General features: G+C 52.7%; 1 protein-coding gene and 1 long non-coding RNA gene across 2 annotated transcripts; one reads left to right on the top strand and one right to left on the bottom strand.

The window, feature by feature from the left end:
• Positions 1-54: 54 nt before the first annotated feature.
• On the bottom strand, positions 55-18150 carry WASHC1 (WASH complex subunit 1). The gene is made up of 11 exons (XM_042991548.1): positions 18116-18150; positions 14807-14960; positions 4376-4487; positions 4020-4166; positions 3727-3863; positions 3325-3460; positions 2930-3131; positions 2676-2840; positions 1805-1963; positions 942-1010; positions 55-783 (listed from the first exon to the last, which is right to left on the bottom strand). The coding sequence occupies exons 2-11, from the start codon at positions 14953-14955 to the stop codon at positions 644-646; spliced, it is 1416 nt and encodes a 471-aa protein (XP_042847482.1). The 5' UTR covers positions 14956-14960; positions 18116-18150; the 3' UTR covers positions 55-643.
• A 12-nt stretch (positions 18151-18162) lies between these two features.
• On the top strand, positions 18163-19083 carry LOC122240276. Its single transcript, XR_006219749.1, has 2 exons — positions 18163-18559; positions 18673-19083. It is a non-coding gene; the product is annotated as an uncharacterized LOC122240276 (long non-coding RNA).
• The last annotated feature ends 510 nt before the right edge of the window (positions 19084-19593 follow it).

Below are 19593 nucleotides of genomic sequence, written 5' to 3'. Positions count from 1 at the left end.
AGCTACTTGAGCAAACTCCAAGACACCTCCTCCCCTGACTTAGCAATTATGCTGAGGGCCATTAGGCTCTCAGCAGGACTATTTTTAGAGACCCCGTGTCTATCAGGGAGACATTTTTCCCTGTGTGAAAATACCCCCGCCTCCGTCTGCACCAGCTTCCCTTGTTGACTGCACCTCTCTTCTCTCCCTGACCCAGAGGAAGGGGCCTCGGTCCGCCAGGTGCTCTGCCCCCATTGCTTGAGCCTGGTGGGAACAGGAGGACAGACACTGGCTGGGAGGAGACACTTGCACTCTGCACAGCTATAGTTCCATGATTAAAAGTGTGCCACTGGTTTATGCTTGGTTCTTGCGGTATTATGTCTTTATTGATCCACGTATTTATTTCAGTCTGTAGCTGGAGGAGAGCACAGGCAGAGAGCAGGGGGCTCCCCCCTCCCAGCCATTTGGCCTCAGAAGCTGGCCACCTCACTCCTTGAAGAAGGTTCCGGGCACAGACCTGGGAGGGGGGCAGTCCTCCACAATCCCTGTTCCTCCAAGGGCAGCAGGGGCAGAGCGACTCACGGGCCAGGCAGCCCTTCCTAGCCATGTCCATGTGAGGGCAGTAACTAAATCTGGGTTTTGGTGGGGAAGGAACGGCTAACCCCTAGGATTCCCAGTCGTCCTCATCTTCCTCTCCAGGTGGCTGCTGTGGGGGAGGCAGAGGCGGTATGGAGTCTGACATTCGGGCAAAGGCTCCTCCTGGCCCCTCACCGGTCCCCGTTGCAGGTCCTTTGCCAGAGATACCTGGGGGGACAGAGTTGGAGGGTGAGGGGGTTGGTGTGGGATACCAGTTCACCCAGCCCCTAGAGACTTAAAAACAGGAAGAAAGTGGCAAAACGTTCATGATACAAAATATCCTGAGCCTCCCAGCCCAAGGGAAGGCAGCAGGCTCTGCTTCCTACCTTTACGCCTCATGACCAGCTTGTTAAAGAGATCCGACATCAGGTCTCCACCTTGGCTTGTGGCTCTCACTGTAATGGGAAAGCCACTAGTAAGGAAAGATGAAGGAACCAAGGGGAAAATCTGCCTCTGGGGTGACATTCTCAGGGTTTGGATCTATTTATTTTTTGCTCACTATCAACACATGCCAGCCCCTCCCACAGCCACCATGTCTTGGAGGTTCAGGCTGGCACTGGATCCAGCACTGGGGCACTAATATGAAACTGAGTAACACAGCCACCTGAAACAGAGGGGGAGATATGAGTGGCCCCATTGTACGGATGAGGAAACTGGCCCAGAGAGGTCAGGCAATTTGTCTGAGGTCATAGAGCAGAACTTAGAAACTGGCGATGGGATTTAAACTCAGGACTTCCAGGGCATTGCTGCTTTGTGCCCAGGTGTTCTAGTCACGCCGGCATTTAAGATTCATAGCAGGTGCAACCTGCAGCCTCAAGAGGCTTAGCAAAGCAGGACTGGGCTAACCCTCCAGGTCCTCAGTCTCTAAAGGATCTCATGTCCCCAACCATGTCCTTGGACAGCCCCTGGCAGATTCTAAGAAGATTCTCTGTTGTCATAGTTTGAGCTGGGTGAGGCTCTGTCTCCTATTAGCTTAAAGAGGAAAGTTCTAAGCAGGCTACAAAACCAGGAAGGATCCCACAGCCTAGGCCACCCAGGGCTTCCAGCAGAAGCATAAGGCAGGTTGGCTAGGTGCTGCCTTTCTGCACCACCTTTGGGGTGGGCAGAGAGCACCCTATTAGAGTCATGGCTACAAGAGAAGGTGGCCCTTTCCTAGAGCCCTCCTGGAATGGTCCTAGGATCCCCTCACCTTGCTCCTGCTCCTTCTGTTTCTTCTTCTCCAGCTTGCGCTCCTTAACGCTGCGCAGCTTGGCCTTGCCGATGCCCCCAGCCTGGCGGATGGACTCCAGGAGAGTGGCCCGGCCACTGGAGGGGTCCACCACTTCCTTGGGAGCTCCCTGGACTGTAGCTGGGAGGGGCAGGGTGTGAGGAAGAAGGCTGCTCAGGCAGGCTGCCCTATGGGACAGCCTTGCCCAGCTGGAGGTTCTGGGGGTCCAGAGGCTTCCCCTCAAACCTGGCTGTGAGAACAGGCTGTTCCTCTTGACAAAGGAAGCCAGTGGGTGAAGCCGAGCCTTGGGAGCCCATATGCAGCCTGAATGCTGACTGTGTCTGCCTGCACTCAGGAGGTCCTGTATGCAGGCACCCCTGCTCCCTTCCAGCGCCACTTGGTTTAGGGGCTACAGCAAATCTACCTGTTTGCTGACAGTGTCTGAACTTGACACATGAACCAACAAGGAGTTTTTGTGCCACCTGTGGGTTCTGGAGATAAACCAGATGTCATACTAAAACGAAAATCCCCGTTTTAAGGATTTGGATATTTTATTGCTGAACTTTTCCATTTTTTTCAGTAGCCCCTTTTTAAATAGGAATGAGGGACCACACCTTCATGTCTAGGCTCCCTCTCCCTGGAGATTAGAATTTTGGGAGGCTACAGTTTGAAAACCACTATTTCATGTACCCAGGGGAACAAGATTTTGAAATTACAATTCTTCTGAAAGTCTGAACCTTATGGCCACATAAACCTACAGAAAACCCTTCAGGAATCCAGAAATCAGAGGCATCCTCAGAACACATGTCCCCTCCCCGCCCCCAACCCCGGGGGCACCCTGCTGCTGCTCTACCTGGAGACAAGCCACCACTGCGGTCTTCTTCCCTGGCACCTTGGCCTGGGGAGGCCAGGGTCTGGGGTGGGGGTGGCGGAGCGCTGACCAGCACAGCTGGAGCTGGGGGAGGCGGCGGGGGTGGGGGTGGGGGTGGGGGTGCTATCAGCACTCCATCTTCCGGGTCTGCAACGGAAAGGTGGGAAAGTGTGATGTTCCTAGGATGCAAGTGTCCGAGCCCAAGAGCTCCTGCCCAACTCCTGTTTCCAGCTCACCTGGCTTGAAAGGCTCGGCCACCTCTGTGTGGAAGGTGGGCAGCTCTGGAATGGTGCCAGGGGCGGAGGGGGCGATGCCGGGGCCCAGGTCAGCACTGTACATGAGGTCGTCAGCGATGCCTGGCAGGTCAGGCAGGTAGGATGGCACGTCGATCTCAGGCACTTGGCCCAGGTCAGGCACATAGAAGTAGTTCTCTGGAACCTGCACGATTAGGTGGGAGCGTATGAGTTGGGGGCTGCAGGGGACCGGGGCCCTGTAGTCTGACCTTGGGGCAGTGAGCAGGGCCTCGTGCACACCCATGTACAACAGGGGGGGAGCAGGGCCTCAGCAGACCCTGAGGATGCTGGCAGACTCTCCGCTGCACCCCTCCCCGACACGCGCCCTCCATCTCCACCTGTTGCTCCAGCTGCTCCCTCTTGCTGATGGACAAAGGGGCATCGAACAGCTTCTCCTCTGTCTCTGCCCCCAGCATCACGTGGGTCTTCGTTACAGCACCAGCCAGGGGGTCCAGGAAGACGTACTTTTTGTACCTGCAGAGGTGGGATGGGTGGGGGGGAGTCCATCATATCTGCTCTAGGCCCATGGTCCTGACCCATCTTTCCTGTTTCTTCAGCGCCACGGTTTGTACTATGGACTCCGAGGCCTTATAAGGTAAAAACCAAACTGCTCAGCGCCTGAGCCCCGCCCCCCCCTCCAGCCTGCAGGCTTCTGCACCCAAGTCTGATACTCCCTGTATCCCCCACAAAGCCAGGCTGGGCCCCCAGCCGCCCTTCCAGAGCCCCGCCCTCTGCCGTACAGGTTCTCAGTGGTGTTGAACAGCAGCAAGGAGCTGACGGAGCTGATGTTGCTGGGAAGGCCCCCGAGCCCCTCCTCGGCCTCATCCTCAGGCTCTTGCTTGGTGTTCACACACACAGGGAAGTATTTCAGCTTCTCCTGGCAGGATGAGGGGTGGTAACACAAGAATGGTGGGTTTCAGTACTGGGTCAAAGTGACCACCCATCCCAGTCAAAATCCTCTGAGGGGACAGAACCCTCAGTTCCTCCCCCACAGCCAAGGCCACCTCTGGTCACCCCTCCAAGTGCATGAGACCTGCAGGGCCCACTCATCCAGGGGGCGGTGCTTGCTCTGGATCCTGTGGCGGGGGCGTCTCTGTACACCAGGGTCCTGGGCACCTGTGAAGATGGAACCATACTCCTGCAGACGCTCTGGTGCTGGGTACTTGGCACTGGAGAACACCTGTGGACACAGAATCTTAGATCAATTCTTCAGGGGGCCCAAGATGCTCCAGAGCCTAGGGTGGGGTTGGAGGGGTGGATTCTGAGCAGGAGGAAAGCTTGAGGGGTGGCTGGACAGGGTGGGCAGGGACCTGGGCAACCTCAGAGGTGTGGGGATGGGATTTCTGGGACTGCTTGCCAGCTACAGGGACTCAGGGTCACATGGGCTACCTTGATGGCCTTCTTGCTGCCCTTGATCTTCTCAATCTTGGCCTGGGCCAAGGAGACCCTCTCCCCAATGGCCTGCAGCTGCCTCCGGCTGAGCTCTACTCGCTGGGAGATCCTGCCATGGAAAAAGAATCACAGGCTGAGGGCCGCTCCCCAGAAGGCTACAGCTTCCTGCACACTTGCTTCTTCCTGCAAACCTGCAAAGCCAAGGGCTTGGGCAAGGGCCCTTAAAATACAGTGTTCTCTGCTGGTCACAGCAGATCTTGGGACTGCCCGGGTGGCCTCTGCAAGGCTTGTCTAACCTGAAGAGTCTATGAATGAATTCCACTGGGTTCCTTGGAGCTCTGGGTAAGAATGGGGAATCGCTCTGGCCTCAAGTCGGTGCCTGGATGTGCCATCTTAAGGGACAGGGCTCCTGCCTCCAGGAGTTTACAGCCTCAAGCAGGGGCAAGCAGAGACAAAAGTATCGTGACTCACGTACGTAATCACCTACTTCCAGACGAGGAAACTAGAGCTCGGCAAGGATGGGTGACGGGCAAGACTGGGTCTAAATTCAAGTCCCAGACCCGTTCACAGGGAGCTGCCCCAACATATCATAAACAGCTTGTGTGGGCAAATCCAAAGTCCCCACCGTGGTTCTCATGGTTGTGGTCAGGGTGCTCTTGGGTTTCCACTCACCCTTCCCTGATCAGTGGGCTCCAGTGACACCAGTGCCCTGCTAGTCCCCAAACATGCCAAATGTATTATCGCATGGCCTTTGCATCAATTGGAGTGCTGTCCCCACAGATAACCACAAGGCTGGCTTCTTCGCTTCACTGAGCACCCTCCTCACGGAAGCCTTCCTGGCCAAGGACTCTTAAAGATGCACCTGTCACTTCCCAACCCGCTTTAACACAGAGCCATTTGACATTATGCATGTGTGCTCCAAGGGGGTAAGGGCTTTGCTTTGGTCCCTACTACATTCCCAGTGCTGGCACCTGCAGGGGCTCGCTGAGTGACAGTACCCATATGCCCTAAATGTAAATGCATGTGAGTCTCACTTATGCTGTCCCATATTATTGAGCGATGGCAAGTTTCTTCTCACCGCAGAGTTGACAGAGACACCAGGGCATCCTCCTCCCGGTTGCTTCCCCACCTCCAAGAACACCAGTCCCTGCCTGCGACCACCGGGTTTCATATAAGCACTCACCTGGCAGGAGTGGGTGCACAAGTGAAAAACAAAAGAGGCAGAACTGCAAGTTTACTTTGCAGGGGAGGAGGACACATTGGATGGCAGAGGGGCCCCGCTGCCTCTGGGGTCAGAGACTATACAGCCAGGGAACTCTGGGATTTCTTTAAAAGTTGAACAGTCAAAGCTCTGGACCAATCTTCCTAAATCAACCAACCTCTACCAACTCTAGAGGATTCTGTCCCCCAGAGAACCAACCCGATCAGCCAATTTCACAACCGTAGGGGTCTCTGTTCCCCAAACTCCCTGATTACTCCTGGCTCCTTATGTGTAGGGAGCTACATGAGGTGGGGGGCTAGGGTACAAGCAGGTACCCAAAGCAGCTTAGTCTTCCTTGACAGACTGGTCTGAGTGGGGCAGTAACAGAGAGAACAGAGGGCAGAGCTTCCTTCCAGTGAGAGAATGCAGAATCACCAGACTTGTGTGAGCTCCATCTTTTCTGGCAGGAAGAAAGGTTTCCATCCACTGAGAAAGGTTACTCACGCACAAGCTACTTCCTCCCATTCCCAACCCAGCCACATTCTGCCCCTGGGTGCTGAAGCAACGTCAGTGGTTACATAACCACTCGGCTTGAAGTCAACATGGAGAGTGGGAGGGACATCAGAACTGGAGAAGGACAAAGGCTATTCTGTTCCAGTTCTTCCATCAAGGAGAGAAGGGCCCGTTTCTCCAAGTTGCAAACATAAAGCTTAAACAATAAACCCTGGCAAATTTCCAGAATGGATTATTAAATCGAGGGTCTGTAAGCACTTCGAGGAGAAAGAGGCAGATCCCAGGGGCCAGCATTGTTCTAAATTCACAGCATTTCTTTTTTTGACAGCGTTATTAGACTGGTGTATCAGGGGAAAGCCTTAAACACAGTGCATCTTGAGTCAGCAAGGATTCTGACGGCTTCTCACAAAATCCTGTAGACGAGATGGAGCTATGGGGGTTGGAGGAGAGCACATTTAGGAAAAATCAGAGCCAGATGAGCAACAGTACCCAAAGGGCACTGCCGAAGAACGAAATGATTTCAGCCTTGCACAAAGGCCTCTGGCAGGGCCCCATCTAGCTCATGTAACACTGGATTAGTAAACTGGGGGTACTGAACGGAGGAGGGTCAAAATGGTCCACATAGCAGAATCAAGACTCAAATAATCTCGCGAGGCCAGAAAGATGAACTGCAATCAACAAGATGAAATTGACAAGGGATGAAGTCCAGCATTTAGGTTTAAAAAGTACACAAATACAGAAAAGATGGAGGTTTAGCAACAAGGCCTGAGGTTCTGGTTAACTATAGCTCAGTATGAGCTAAAAGTGTGTTAAGCAGCTTAAAAAGGAAATGTGATCTTGGGGCACACAGCTCCTTGTCCCTCCTTCCTTCTTTCAGTAAACAGGGGACATCCACTCTCTTGGAGGCACTATAGAGAAAACAGACCCCAGATTAATGAGCTAACCTATGCTGAGCACCAACCTCTCTGCAGCTGTGTCCCCTTTAAACTGGATCCACATTTTTTATTTATTTTAGAGAAAGAGAGAAGAGAGAGCACGAGTGGGGGAAGAGGGGCAGAGACAGAATCTTATCAACACAGGGCTCAATCCCATGACCCTGGGATCATGACCTGAACTGAAATCAAGAGTTGGACGCTCAGCTGCAAAGCCTCCCAGGTGCCCGTATACTGGTCCACATTTTAAGAGTCCTCTGAATTCCATCCGGACTATAGGGTCTGTTTTCATTCACTGCTGTATCTCTAGTACCTGGGACTGTGCCTGACGTGTAATGAATACCAGCTGAATGTAAAGTGACAAGTTAACGTCCAAAGGAGGGTGATGAGGACAGCGAGGAGTCATACAAAGATGACTGAAGGGTGTTCTGGCTACAGGTGAGATGACTTAGGGAATATGGTGATTCCCTTCAAATATCAAAACTATAACAAGTGCTGTTGGGCTGAGAAGCGAGTAGACTTATTCCGTCACCCCAGAAGGCTGCATAAGGACCAGCGGGTGGAGTTATAAGGAAGCAGACCTCTTGTGCAGATCTTCTGCACAAGAACTTTTTAGTAAACAGTTACACAGCTTTGAAAATCAGAGTCCAGCAGGATGACCACCTGTCAGGAACGCTCCAAGGGAGACTGCTGTGCAGGGCAGGGGAGAGGAGGACAGGAGCTTACAAGCATCCAAGAGCCTACAGGTCTAGGTAATGGCCTGCTTGTTGACAAAGCCCCCATCTAATCTGTCACAGTCACAGCCATGGGGGCCAAAGACACTGCAGACCATGGGTGAAAGGGCTCTCACTGCTGGGCAGTGGCAGTATGAAGGCTGCATTAGGAAGGACTGGCAGGCCATACGCGGCTGGGATGGAGTGCCACAACCCATTAGCGGCGTCTCCCGTGAGGGTGGGGGGTAGTGGCAAGTGGGCGATCTGCCATTCCTAATTGATGCCCGCTGGCTTGATGGTCTGCTTCAAGGCAGGTCTGTTTCCAAGCTTATCATGGAAGCCATGTCCTCAAAACACATTCGCCCAGACACCAGGGCTGTTTCTGCTGGCGGTGACAGGAAGGAACTGGCTTAGTTGGTCTGCTCAGAGCCTGGGACAGAAAAGAATCAGGTAACGCAAAACCGCCCTCAGGGAGATTCCCCTCTCCAAGGGAGAAGTGACTACGATGCCCCACAAACCTGGGTCTAACATCCAGTTAGCAGCAGTGTGACCTTGAGCAAATCACTCAGCTGGCCTCGGCCTCAGGTTTCTTCAGCTAAAACAGGGACAGTGACTTCTAGATCATGGAACTATTGTAAAGGTTAAAACGAGCACTTGTATGTCTAGTGTTCCTGTACTAGCAGCTATATCCAAAGTACTCGGTTAGCATTTGCTATTGCTACCCCCGAGATTAGGAAGGAAGAGGGGCTCCAGGCACTCAGATGAAAGCAAGAAGAGGTGGTGCTGAGCTGACGTGAAGCAGGAAGTTCCAGGCCAGGAAAGAACACCATGGAGCAGAGAGCTGGGCAACAGCAAGGGCTCCTCTGGCTGGCGTGGGAGGGATTCAAGGAAGCGCCCTAGGGACCACTCCCCGCCTGGTGTGGGGGAGGTTGGGGACAGGTGGCCAGGATAGTGCTTGGGCCCGGGGGCCCCTACCTCCAACACTCACTCCCATTCCCTCAGGGATGATTTTCTGCCACGGCCCCTGGCCATCAGCACTCCCACCCTGCCTTCTGCAGAGACTGCTGGGGAGGAGGGAGGAGGGAGCACCCTTCATGCCCCAGAGTCTCTGCTTCTCCCCTCGCCTGTCCCACCCCTTGGCATTGAGACCCCCCTGAACCTGCTCTTGCCATTCTCTCCTCCTCCTCCTCCTCCTCCTCCTCCACTCACTGAGATGATTAGGAATGATCTGCTAATTATGCAGGCGGCTGACTGAGTGCTTGCCAACCTCGGGAGTCACCAGGTGCCAATCAGGACCAAGAAAGGAGGGGAGGGGAGGGGAGTCTGGAGGAAGCGAGGCAGAGGGGGAAGGATGGGAAAGGAGGAAGGGGAGAGAGGGAAGGAGGGGCTGGAAAGACAAAAGAGAAGCAGGGGAAAAGCTCTGCAGAGAAAAGGAACCCTTCCCCAGGCCGCGGCTTCCTCAGTGAGGTGGCCACAGCGCTAGGGCTGATGGGGACACCGAGTGACAGCACTTGACCCCAACCTCCACACTGTCCAGCTCCTCTTCCCTATGCCACCCCAGCCCCCTCTGCCTTGTCATCTAAGTCATGTGAAGCCACTGACGTCTCTGGGCAGCTATTTTGGAGCCTGGCTCGTCCCAGGTGAAGATGAGGGCAGGTGAGGGATGGGCACTCTGCCAGGCAGGAGGAGAAGCGGGTCCAGGAGAGCCTGAGAGGTGCTTGTCATTCTCTCCATTCTCCCTGCGGCTCCCGCTGCGGCAGAGCAGGAGGAAGAAGGCCAGCTCAGAATGCTAATTTTCCATGAGCTCACCTACCTGCGGAACTGGGCACAGATGCCCCTGGGGCTGATGGGCCTGCGCCTGAAATGGCAAAACAGTGGGGAGGAGAGACAGATACCTGGCTGTCTCTTCTTTGCAAGAAGTTTCCAAGCAGGTGGAATAAGTTTAAGGGGGAAGATTCCAGGCGGGGGTCACATTCACTGCAAAAGCCCATGAGAAATGAGAAGCGCACACACTTGCTGACTGCTGCAGGATGGGGGTGGGAGGAGCAGACAAATAAGGCTGGGTCTGGGTACGACCCCCCACCCCACATTATCCCTGACCCCTCCTTTTCCTTCACCCCAATCTGTCATCATTCCCTCTGAAATGTCTCTCATCCAGCCCTCCCTGCCGGCAGCTCCCCTGGACTGCAGCCTCACCCCTTCCCTGCCCTGACTGCAGCAACAGCTCTCAGTGGGTCCCTGGAAGCCACCCTCTCCTCTTCCTGTCCACTCTGTGAGGGCTGCCTGCTGAGCCTTCTCTCAACTCTTCTATGGCACCCTTCCCGGCTCCAGAACCTATCATGGCTCCCTACAAGGCCTGAACCAAGACCAAAGTCCCGTCCTGTTAGGAGAAGCCCCCTGGACCCTAATGTTCTGATCTCAACTGTTCACTCCCCCACCTCCACCCTCCCACTCCCCTGCCATGGTGCATTCCCACAGCAATGCGGAGCACAGGAAGAAGCGACAGCCCAGCTCCCAAAGGCACACAATCTAAGGGGGAAGCGAGGCCCACAGACACAGGTAAAGTTGACTTTTCACACCCTGTTCTGCAGTGAAGGAACTGAATGTGTGGGGCAAGCAGTAATGTCTCTACTCCCAGTACAAAACACTCCCCGTTCAGGCCACCCTCCCCTGGGGAGCCTGGGATACACCATGCTCCCCATTCAGGACTCTGAGCTTCTGGCACCCGTTTGTGGACCTCACTAGATGACCTGTACATGCACATTCCTACCCTGCCTAAACACAACCTATCCCTCCTATGGCCACCTTCAGGAGGCCGGCCTTCCCTGACCATGTGTAGGAGGCATGTGGGTTTCCTCTACTTCTTCCTTACTCAAGTAAGGGCCCTCATTTCCTGTAAGGAATCCACTGCTCCCATAGGCCGGGTCCCTGCACTTCAGCTGGGGCTAAACCCAGGGTGTAGGAGTAATACCCTTAACAGGGTCTATGCCAATTGGCGTGTCATGCTCTCTGCCCCCACAATGGGCTCTGGGATAGACAGGAGAACCCAGCCAGGCCAACGGGCCTTCCGAGGAGATACTGACACAGAGGAAAGCCCTCTTTCCTGCTGGACCTGAACCTGAGTGTATGAGCTTCTGGCCCTATTGCAGAGTGAAGCCTGGCGGGGAATGGGACTGACCCAGAAGCAGCAAGCTGGGATGGAATGGAAGAAACGTCAGGTACTGAGGACATCACTTAAGCCCTGCAACTCCAAATCCTGCTCTACTGATTGATTGCTGTTTGCTTCAACTGGTTTAGGGAGTTCTGACTGATTAAAAAAAAAATGGTGGCACATTTAAGTTTTTACTATTTTGAGAGAGAGAGAGAGCACAAGCAGGGGAGAGGCAGAGAGACAGGATCCCAAGCAGGCTTTGTGTTGTCAGCGCAGAGCCTGACGCGGGGCTTGATCCCATGAACTTCGAGATCATGACCTAAACCAAAATCAAGAGTTGTACACTCAACTGCCAGAGTCACCCAGGTGCCCCAATGTGCCACCAATTCTTACTTATTTCTCCCTTCTCTAGATCCCTAGAAGCCTGCCCAATTAATGTTATACAACCAAGACTCCATCTACCATCATCCATCATCAGGGAAATATGAATAAAAACCACAATGAGATACCACCTTACACCTATCAGAATGGCTAAAATTAACAACTCAGGAAACAACAGATGTTGGTGAGGATGCGGAGAAAGGGGCACCCTCTTACACTGCTGGTGGGAATGCAAACTGGTACAGCCACTCTGGAAAACATTTAGGAGGATACATAGAAAGATAGAACTACCTCAGAAATTTAAAGATAGAACTACCCTACGACCCAGCAATTGCACTAGTAGGTACTTATCCAGAGGACACAAAAATACAGATTCGAAGAAGCACATGCACACCGATGTTTACAGCAGCATTACTGACAACAGCCAAATTATGGAAACAGCCCAAATGTCCACCAACTGACCAATGGATAAAGTGGATGTAGTGTGTGTGTGTGTGTGTGTGTGTGTGTGTGTGTGTGTGTGTATACACAATGGGATATTCTCAGCCATCAAAAAGAATGAAATCTTGCCATTTGCAACAATGTAGACAGAGCTACAGTGTATTATGCTAAGCAAAATAAGTCAGTCAGATAAAGACAAATACCATATGATTTCACTCATATGTAGAATTTAAGAAACAAAACAGATGAACAAAAGGGAAGGGGAGGAAAAATAAATAAAATACGATAAAAACAGAGAAGGAGACAAACCATAAGAGACTCTTAATTATAGAGAACAAACTGAGGGTTGTTTGTAGGGCACTTGTAATGAGTACCAGGTGTTATATGTAAGCGATGAATCACTAAATTCTACTCCTGAAACCAGTACTACACTATATGTTAAGTAACTTGAATTTAAATAAAATCTTGGAAAGAAAAAAAAAAAAGAATCCATCTAAAGACTTACTGTTTTAGCATTCTAGACTATAAGATCCGTGGGGACAAGAACCACGTTGTACCCCTCACGTATCGGTACCCCTCAGGGTCCAGCACATTTGGCACATGGCTGGAGGTTAATGGAGTGACCAGGCACCTGGCTGTGAGGGGAGCCTGGACTTAGGTCCTGGGCTCCTGAGAAGCACCGTACCTTCTCTGGACCAGGCCTAGCCACTTGGGAGGGCCCATATTTCACCACTTTCTCCCAGGAGATAGACTTCCCGCCCTCCCCTCATTCCATCCATGGGCACAGGGACAGCGAAACTGTCTACCAGTGTCAAACACCAGGAAGGGAAAGGGCAGCATACTAAAAATCCAGTGCTCCCCTTAGAGAAAGGCAAGCATACAATCACAATCCTGGAGAGAAAACACAAATGTTTCTGATGGATTGTTTTTGGCATCCATTTCAGTCACTGGGCATGGGGTGGCTATAATCTGGGACTGGTGGCTCTTAAAGGCTTGTGTCCTTCGCTTATGTGTTCCTTAGGCATATTTAGCAAAAATTCCTTAGGCATATTCAGCACAAATATAGGCACAAAACGGGCACATAACACTTTTCATAACTATTGATAGCAAGTTAATGGAGGGCCACCATAGGCAGCAAAGGAGCAGAGCTGACAGCAACTGATAAAAGAGGGGATGTTTAACTGAATGCTTACTATACTCCAGGTACTTTAATTCCCTTGCAAGTTTTAATCTATTTAATCTTTACCACAATCCTATGAGGAAGGCAGCATTATTGATGCCATTTTATAGATGAGAACACTGAGGCTGAGAGAGATTAAGTAACTTGCTCAAGTTTATAAAGCAAGCAAATGGGGAAGTCAGAATGGAGCCCAGGCAGACTGCTCCAGAGGCAACCCCCCTTCATCACTTTGGGGCACCACCCTTTTGTTACATTTACCTTCTGTATAGGCTCAGGGTAGGTAGGTGATTTGGGGGTCAGGTCAGAGGCCAAAGAGTAAGAGGATCTGCTGTTTATATCAAGTCTAACTCCTCCCATTTTCTGCCCGTACTCGGGAAGGCTTCCAGGAGGAGGCCTGCTTCCAGGTGATGAAGGGGGAGGTTACATGGTGAAGGAGCAGGGGTTTCCTGGTCAGGGGTACAAGCAGGGGAGGGGGGGTGACTTGGACCACAGGAGGGACCTCAATCAAATACTTCACACTGGGTGGGATAAAAGGTCCCCATGTGAAGGCATGATGTGGGCACCAGGAAGGAGATCTAAGCCCCATTTCAGGCTTCTTCTAGCCAGAAAAAGACAAAGACCTGCATAAAGGACAAAACCTGGGACCTTTGCAAAGAAACAGCAAACACCAGTCAATAACCGCTGAGTGAAAATCATTATAGCCGAGGGTTATGCTAGATAAGCACTGGCAATACTCCTACTCAAAACCATAAACTACCCCTAAGGCCCTGCCTACCTCACCAGGGCTTCTCGGCCCCCTCAGTCTCTTACTCTCCTTGCTCCAACCATATTGGCTTCCATTCGGGTCCTTCCCATCTCGGGGCTTTAGCTCATGTCCTTCTTTCTTTCTGGAATTTTCTTCTCAATCTACCCACTCACAATAACTCCTACTCACCCTTCAGATTTTCTCATAAATGTTTTTCCTCACATATGTCTTCCCTGATCCCCCCAGACCAAATCAGGCTTCCTGTTACCAACTCCTGTCACACCCTATTTCCCCATCACAGGGAGACAGTGATAATTCCAGAGTCTAGAGCCATAACAGCTGGGTGTGACCCCTGGCTCTGCCACTTGGGCAAGTCTCTTAGCTGTGCCTCAGTCTCCTCTAGTAAAATGGAGATAACAAGCACATGTCCTCATAAAGTTGTTCTGAGGGTTGAGTTAATGCACTCAGATCAATGGTGGCACATGGATAATGCCATATGAGTATCAGTTATTACAAAACCACTATAAGTAGGTCTTCATCACAATTGTAATTAAATCACTAATTACACAATTGGTTACAGTCTGTCTCTCCTGCCAGAGTCCAGGGTTCCCCCCCCACCCCCGACCCCATCACCATCCACCGGTAGAGTGATCCCGTGAACCTTTCAGAAACTGCAAAGGTGTGCAGCGAAGAAGCAACTACCAGTTCATACAAGTGAGAACCCACTTTGGATTTCTTTCAGTTAGCAAACACAGGTACGAGCGTAGGTCATTCATAAAAGCAAAGTGGCAGAACGTGACCTTTCAGACAGTGAGGGAAACCCGCACACTCTCTGGTTGGGACAGGGACACTGCCTTACCCGCTGCTGTAAGTAACTAAAGAGTGCAGCACGGTGCCTTGCACACATAAGAAGCACTGAATAAATATTTGCTGACTGCAGGAATGAGTGAGGGCACAGGCCCCCCGGGGGCTCAGTGGGATAGCATGCACTGAGTTCCCATGAGCACTTAAGAGAAAAAGTTTCTAAGTTGGGCTCCTACCTTGGGCCCCCTGGGCACAGGGAAGCCAGCTGGGTCCCTCCAAGACCAAGAATCACCAAAAGGGCTGCTCCTAGAGGGTGCACTCCCACTGCCCAGCCCCCAATCAGGTGCGGGTCGGTGGCGGCACCCACCTGCTAAAGATGTCTCCAGAGACTTTCTGCAGGTACTGAAGGGCATCTGCCACCTGCTGGATGGCCTCCTCTCGCCGCAGGTCTGGCTGGATGAGCGGCACCGCATAGGTCTGCCCCGCCAACGAGTGCTGGGTCCTCATGGGAGTCATGGTGCCTGTGGGAGGGAACCAGAGCATGAGGACCGCCCACACTCAGCCACCACTGGGCAAAGTGCTGGGAGAAGAGAGCCCAGCCCCCCACCCCAACTGTCTGCCACATGTTCAGCCAGTGCAGGCTGGGAAGTGAAGGACAGGGCACTGGGTGGGAGGCCAGGAGCTCCCAGGAGCTGGTACTCTGTAGATGCTTGCTGCGTGAATGAGGAAAGAAAATTGATAGGGATGATGGAGGCTGAAGAGAAGCAGTCAGAGAAGGTGCTTGCTGCTCTGCTAGGCACCCTTTCTGTACATTATCTCATTTCAAACTCCTGAGCCTGGATGAACAAGAAAGAAACCCTGGCTGCAGAGTTCAAAAGAGGCTGGGAGCAGAGGGATGGATTTGGGGGGAAAAATGCCTGTGTCAACTGCCAAATGACAGCCAAGTCTGGAAAAGCACAGAAAATGTGGACTCCTGAATTCTTCCCACTTTGACCCCGAAGAACTCAAGACCTGTTCCTGAGACAGGATAGGTAGTGGCTGGTGACTCTGCGTACACCAGTGTCTGGGCTCTGCTCCCCGAGGCTAGAGCTAAGGGGGGGCCAGGAGGAAGGAGGAACATGTGGGGGCGGGGGACAAGAAGGAAAAACACTCCTTCGAATTGCAAGATGAGGGCAGAGTCTATTTATACTGGGTTTAATTAACTCCGCTCCCTGGTGCCACTAAAGCAGCAATCACACTGCAGACAGCACTGATTTGATTGGCAAGGGATGTACCAGGCAGAATATTAAGGCACCGGGCCCCTATAAATAGGCCTAATCACAGCCCCTCAGCAGAAGATGGCGAGGAAGACATTAATCAGACCTGGCACTGCGCTGCACACCTGTTCTCTCAGGCACCATGTTGGGGTCCCTGATTGCAACACAGGTGTGGGTGAGGCAGGGTAAGTGTGATGGGGAGGGTTCAGGAGGCTTCATTTAGGCTTAAGAACTGTGTGACTTCGGGTAAGTTGCTTGCCTTCTCTGAATCTCTGGTTTTTTCCATTTCCCATTCTGCAGACGGAGAATGGTACTACTCTTGAAGAAGTGGTTATTCCCAACGTCACACCATCTTCTCCAAGGAGTTTACACCTTTGCTCCCTCTGCTAGCTTCCCCAGCACTTCCTTCTACCCTACAGGTTCTCTCCTACCCTGCCCAGGCCAGGCCTCTTCATGATCTGAAATGACGGGTCTGCTCTTCAACTTTTTCTCCAGCAGTGACAATCCTCAGTTTCCCAGACCTGAAGCTGCCTAGAATCGTCATCAGGGCCCAGGAGTTACTCCCCACCTCCCCACTTCTCTTCTCTCCTATCAAATGGCCAAAGTGGGGCCAGCTGATGCCTGAGGAACCTAACTCTGAGACCACTGCCCTCCTTCCAAGGAACCCCCCTATTTATATTCATATTGATGCAAATTTGCTGGCCACTCTAACTTAATTCTGTACCTCAGTTTTCCCATCCCTGAGATCAGGAGAGGGTAAAAGGTAGAAGATACTTTCTGTGTACATCTTGAGATGCATTCCTCCTAAGTTACCCCTTCTGTGTGTGTGTGTGTGTGTGTGTGTGTGTGTGTGTGTGTGCGTGTGTGTACATTAACGTGAGGGGGTAGTACGGGGACAAATCTCCCAAACAAGGAAGTAACAGGTCCACTCAAGAATTAAGAGATTGAGTATAGCTAGTTAGTGGCTTACTCGTTCTGTCTGCAAGCATCTACTGATCAACTATTAGATGCCAGCCACGATCACAAAAAGATGAATAGGACACTATGCTAGTCATAGAGACAGCCTCAAAACAAACACCATGTGATAAGCGGTCTAATTCAGCCAGGAATACAGTGCTAGGGAGGAAGCACTGAGGAAGCAGTGATAAATCCCTCCAGAGGTTAGGGGAGTCAGGAAAAGCCTCTCCGCAGAAGCTGCATCTCCCTACCAAGCCTGGAAAGGCAGTGCAGGAGAGAACATTCCAGGCAGAACAGCTTGAACAAAGCTGTGTAGGGAATGGCAAGTGGCTTGAGTGATAAGGGTATGACGTTCCTTGGGCCATTAGCAGGGAAAAAAAGGAGAGGCCAGACTGTGATAAACACTGAAAACCATGGCAAGAAGTTTGGACTGAAACCCTTAGGCCTGTGCTGTCCAATATGGTAGCCACTAGCTGCATGTGGCTATGGGCCATCTGAAATGTGGCCAATCCAAGTTGAGGTGCAGTGTAAGTGTAAAACGTACACCAAATTTCAAAGACTTACTAGGAAAAAAATGTAAAATATCTCATCAAAATTGTTATATTGATTACAGGCTGAAATGACCATATTTTAGATATATTAGGTTAAAGAAAACCTATTACTAAATCCATCTCACCTCTTTCTTTTTACTTGTAAAATCACATGTGTGGCTCACACCGTATTTCTATTGCGTGGCACTCCCTTACAGAATCTGATAAAAACCATGGACTCTCCCAGAAAATGAACATACACCAAACCCATCTCGCAGTGCAGTTTATAATTTCAGAAGTGCATAAAGTCTTTTCTGCAAACCATCCCCGGACAGCCGGCTCCCAGGGTCTACAGCCCAGGTTAAAACCAGTGCTGTAGGCAGTCAGGAAGCAAGACCGGGGAAAGCAGTGGGAGGTCAGCTAAGAGGGGCCGGGGAGGGACGGGAGCTGCAAAAGAGGGGTTCGAGGGTTCGGTTCGGCCCACTCGCAGGGCCCAGCGCCCGGAGTGTGGAAAGGCACGTGAGGGTCACGGGGCGCGGTGGGCCGCGACAGGAAGGGAGGCCTGGTGCCTGGGGCCGCGAGTCCGGCGGGCCGCCAGGGCCCTCCCCGCGCCCCGGCCTCGGCCTGGGCCTCAGGCCGGGGGAAGACGGGCGCCCCGAGTGCAGGCGAGCGCGGAGGGGCAGTCTTTCTGGGGGCCGACGCCCGACACCGCTTCCGGGCGGGCAGCACGCGGGGCGGCGGGGTGGGAAGTGAGGCCGGGCGCAGGCCTGTGCGGGCGGCAGCTGGCGTCGGCACCGGGAAAGGGGTGCAGCGGATCCCGCCTCCCGGAGCCCCTCCCTCCCGCCTCTCCTCTGCGTCCCGCCCTCCACGTCCCCGCGCGGCCCCGGGGCCCGCGCCCTCCCCTGGCCCGCCCGCCGGCCGCCCGTTCCTCACCTGCGCGCCGCCCGCCGCCAGCCGCTCCGGCCGCCGCGCTTCCGCTGCGCCCGCTCCGCCGGGTCCTGGCGCCGCCGCCGCGGCGCCGCTGCTCCGCCTCTCGGGGCGCTCGGCCGGCTGGTGGAGCTCTAGGCGGCCAGTGGCGGGCCCCTGCTCGGAACCGCCCCCCACCGCAGCCCGGAGCCGTAGTCCAGGCGGGCGTCCCGTCCCCCCGTTCCCAGCCGCCTTCCGCCGATTGCCCGCCCCCTCCGCTCCGCAGCGCCGCCCCGGAGCGCGACCCCCGACCCGGGTCCAAGAACCGCCCTCCCTCCAGCCGTGCGCTTCATCGCGGGTCCGCGGCTCCCCCCGTGCCCTGTGGCCTGGGCTGTGCCTCCGGGGGCACCTGTCCCCTCAGAGTCACTGAGGAGTGACCGTGTAAGGCAAACGCAGAAGGACTGCCACTGTGTGAGTGCCTGGGGCAGTCGAACTCAGACAGACAGAAGGTAGAGCGGTGGGTGTGCGGCGGGGCGGGGTGACCGTTTAATGAGCACAGACATTCTGTCCGTCTCTCTGCCCAGAACTGACTCAGGCTCCTCTGAATTCTCTACCCTTGGACCTGCATCACCCAGTTGTTAGCCAGAACCCTCTTAAGTTTCCTTAGCCGGAATCCCCTCGTCTCTACATCAGATCACCCTCCATATCTGACCAGGTACCTCATTCCCCACGATCACCGCCCCCCCCCCCCCCCCCCGGAACCTCCGGTGCTAGCCCATCGCCCTGGCTGCCTTCAGCGAGAATCCTGTTCGGTCGGTTGAGCAAAGACTGACTATCCAGTTAGTGATTTTCTATCCCCCGTCCCCGCCCCAACCTGCTCCTTGACTCTGAATCCCCACTTGTCCATGCTGTATTTGCAAGTGACCCTGCTTCTATACCGAGGCTTCTTTTCCCCTGTTGCAAAGTCCTGAATAAATCTCTTTTCACTGCTCTAACTACTGTGCAGTTCTGGTTTTCTTTGACATGTCAGTTTGGGATGAGGAGAAAGTTCTGGAGATTGGTAGCAGTGATGTACAACAGTGTGAACATACTTAATGCCACTGAACCATATACTTAAGAATAGTTTAAACGTTACATTTATGTTATGCACGTGTTACAAAAATAAAAAACAAAGCCGGTTAGTATTTTTAAAAGATTAAACAAAAAGTTAAATGCATAAAAGAAGCATCAGTCCAGAGATCCTGCAGCAGCCCCTCCCCACATTTATGTCCTTGTCTCAGAGTTCTTGGCCCCTCTCTTTTAGGGTTGCCTGATAAAAATACAGAACACCAAGTTTGAATTTCAGATAAGAAATGAATATATATATAGATATATAGATAGATATTCCAAACTAAACGAGACACACTTTAAAAAATTAGTTTATTTGAAATTCAAAATTAAGTAAATGTTTGTTTTTGTTCGCTAAATCTGGCAAACTTAACTCTCTTCTTAAAACTCTTTGAGTT

The sequence above is a fragment of the Panthera tigris genome, chromosome B4, assembly GCF_018350195.1.
Source record: "Panthera tigris isolate Pti1 chromosome B4, P.tigris_Pti1_mat1.1, whole genome shotgun sequence".
In the NCBI taxonomy this organism is placed as follows: Eukaryota; Metazoa; Chordata; class Mammalia; order Carnivora; family Felidae; genus Panthera; species Panthera tigris.
The sequence above is the reverse complement of the archived record's forward strand: the minus strand, read 5'-3'. Positions and strand labels throughout refer to the sequence as shown.

Excerpts from the sequence above, each read along its gene's own strand:
- WASHC1 (XM_042991548.1), bottom strand. The coding sequence starts at position 14,955 with ATGACTCCCATGAGGACCCAGCACTCGTTGGCGGGGCAGACCTATGCG. Across the intron at positions 3,461-3,726 it reads TTCAACACCACTGAGAACCT|GTACAAAAAGTACGTCTTCC; the intron begins GTACGGCAGAGG and ends CCACCTCTGCAG. Across the intron at positions 3,132-3,324 it reads GGGAGCAGCTGGAGCAACAG|GTTCCAGAGAACTACTTCTA; the intron begins GTGGAGATGGAG and ends CTAATCGTGCAG.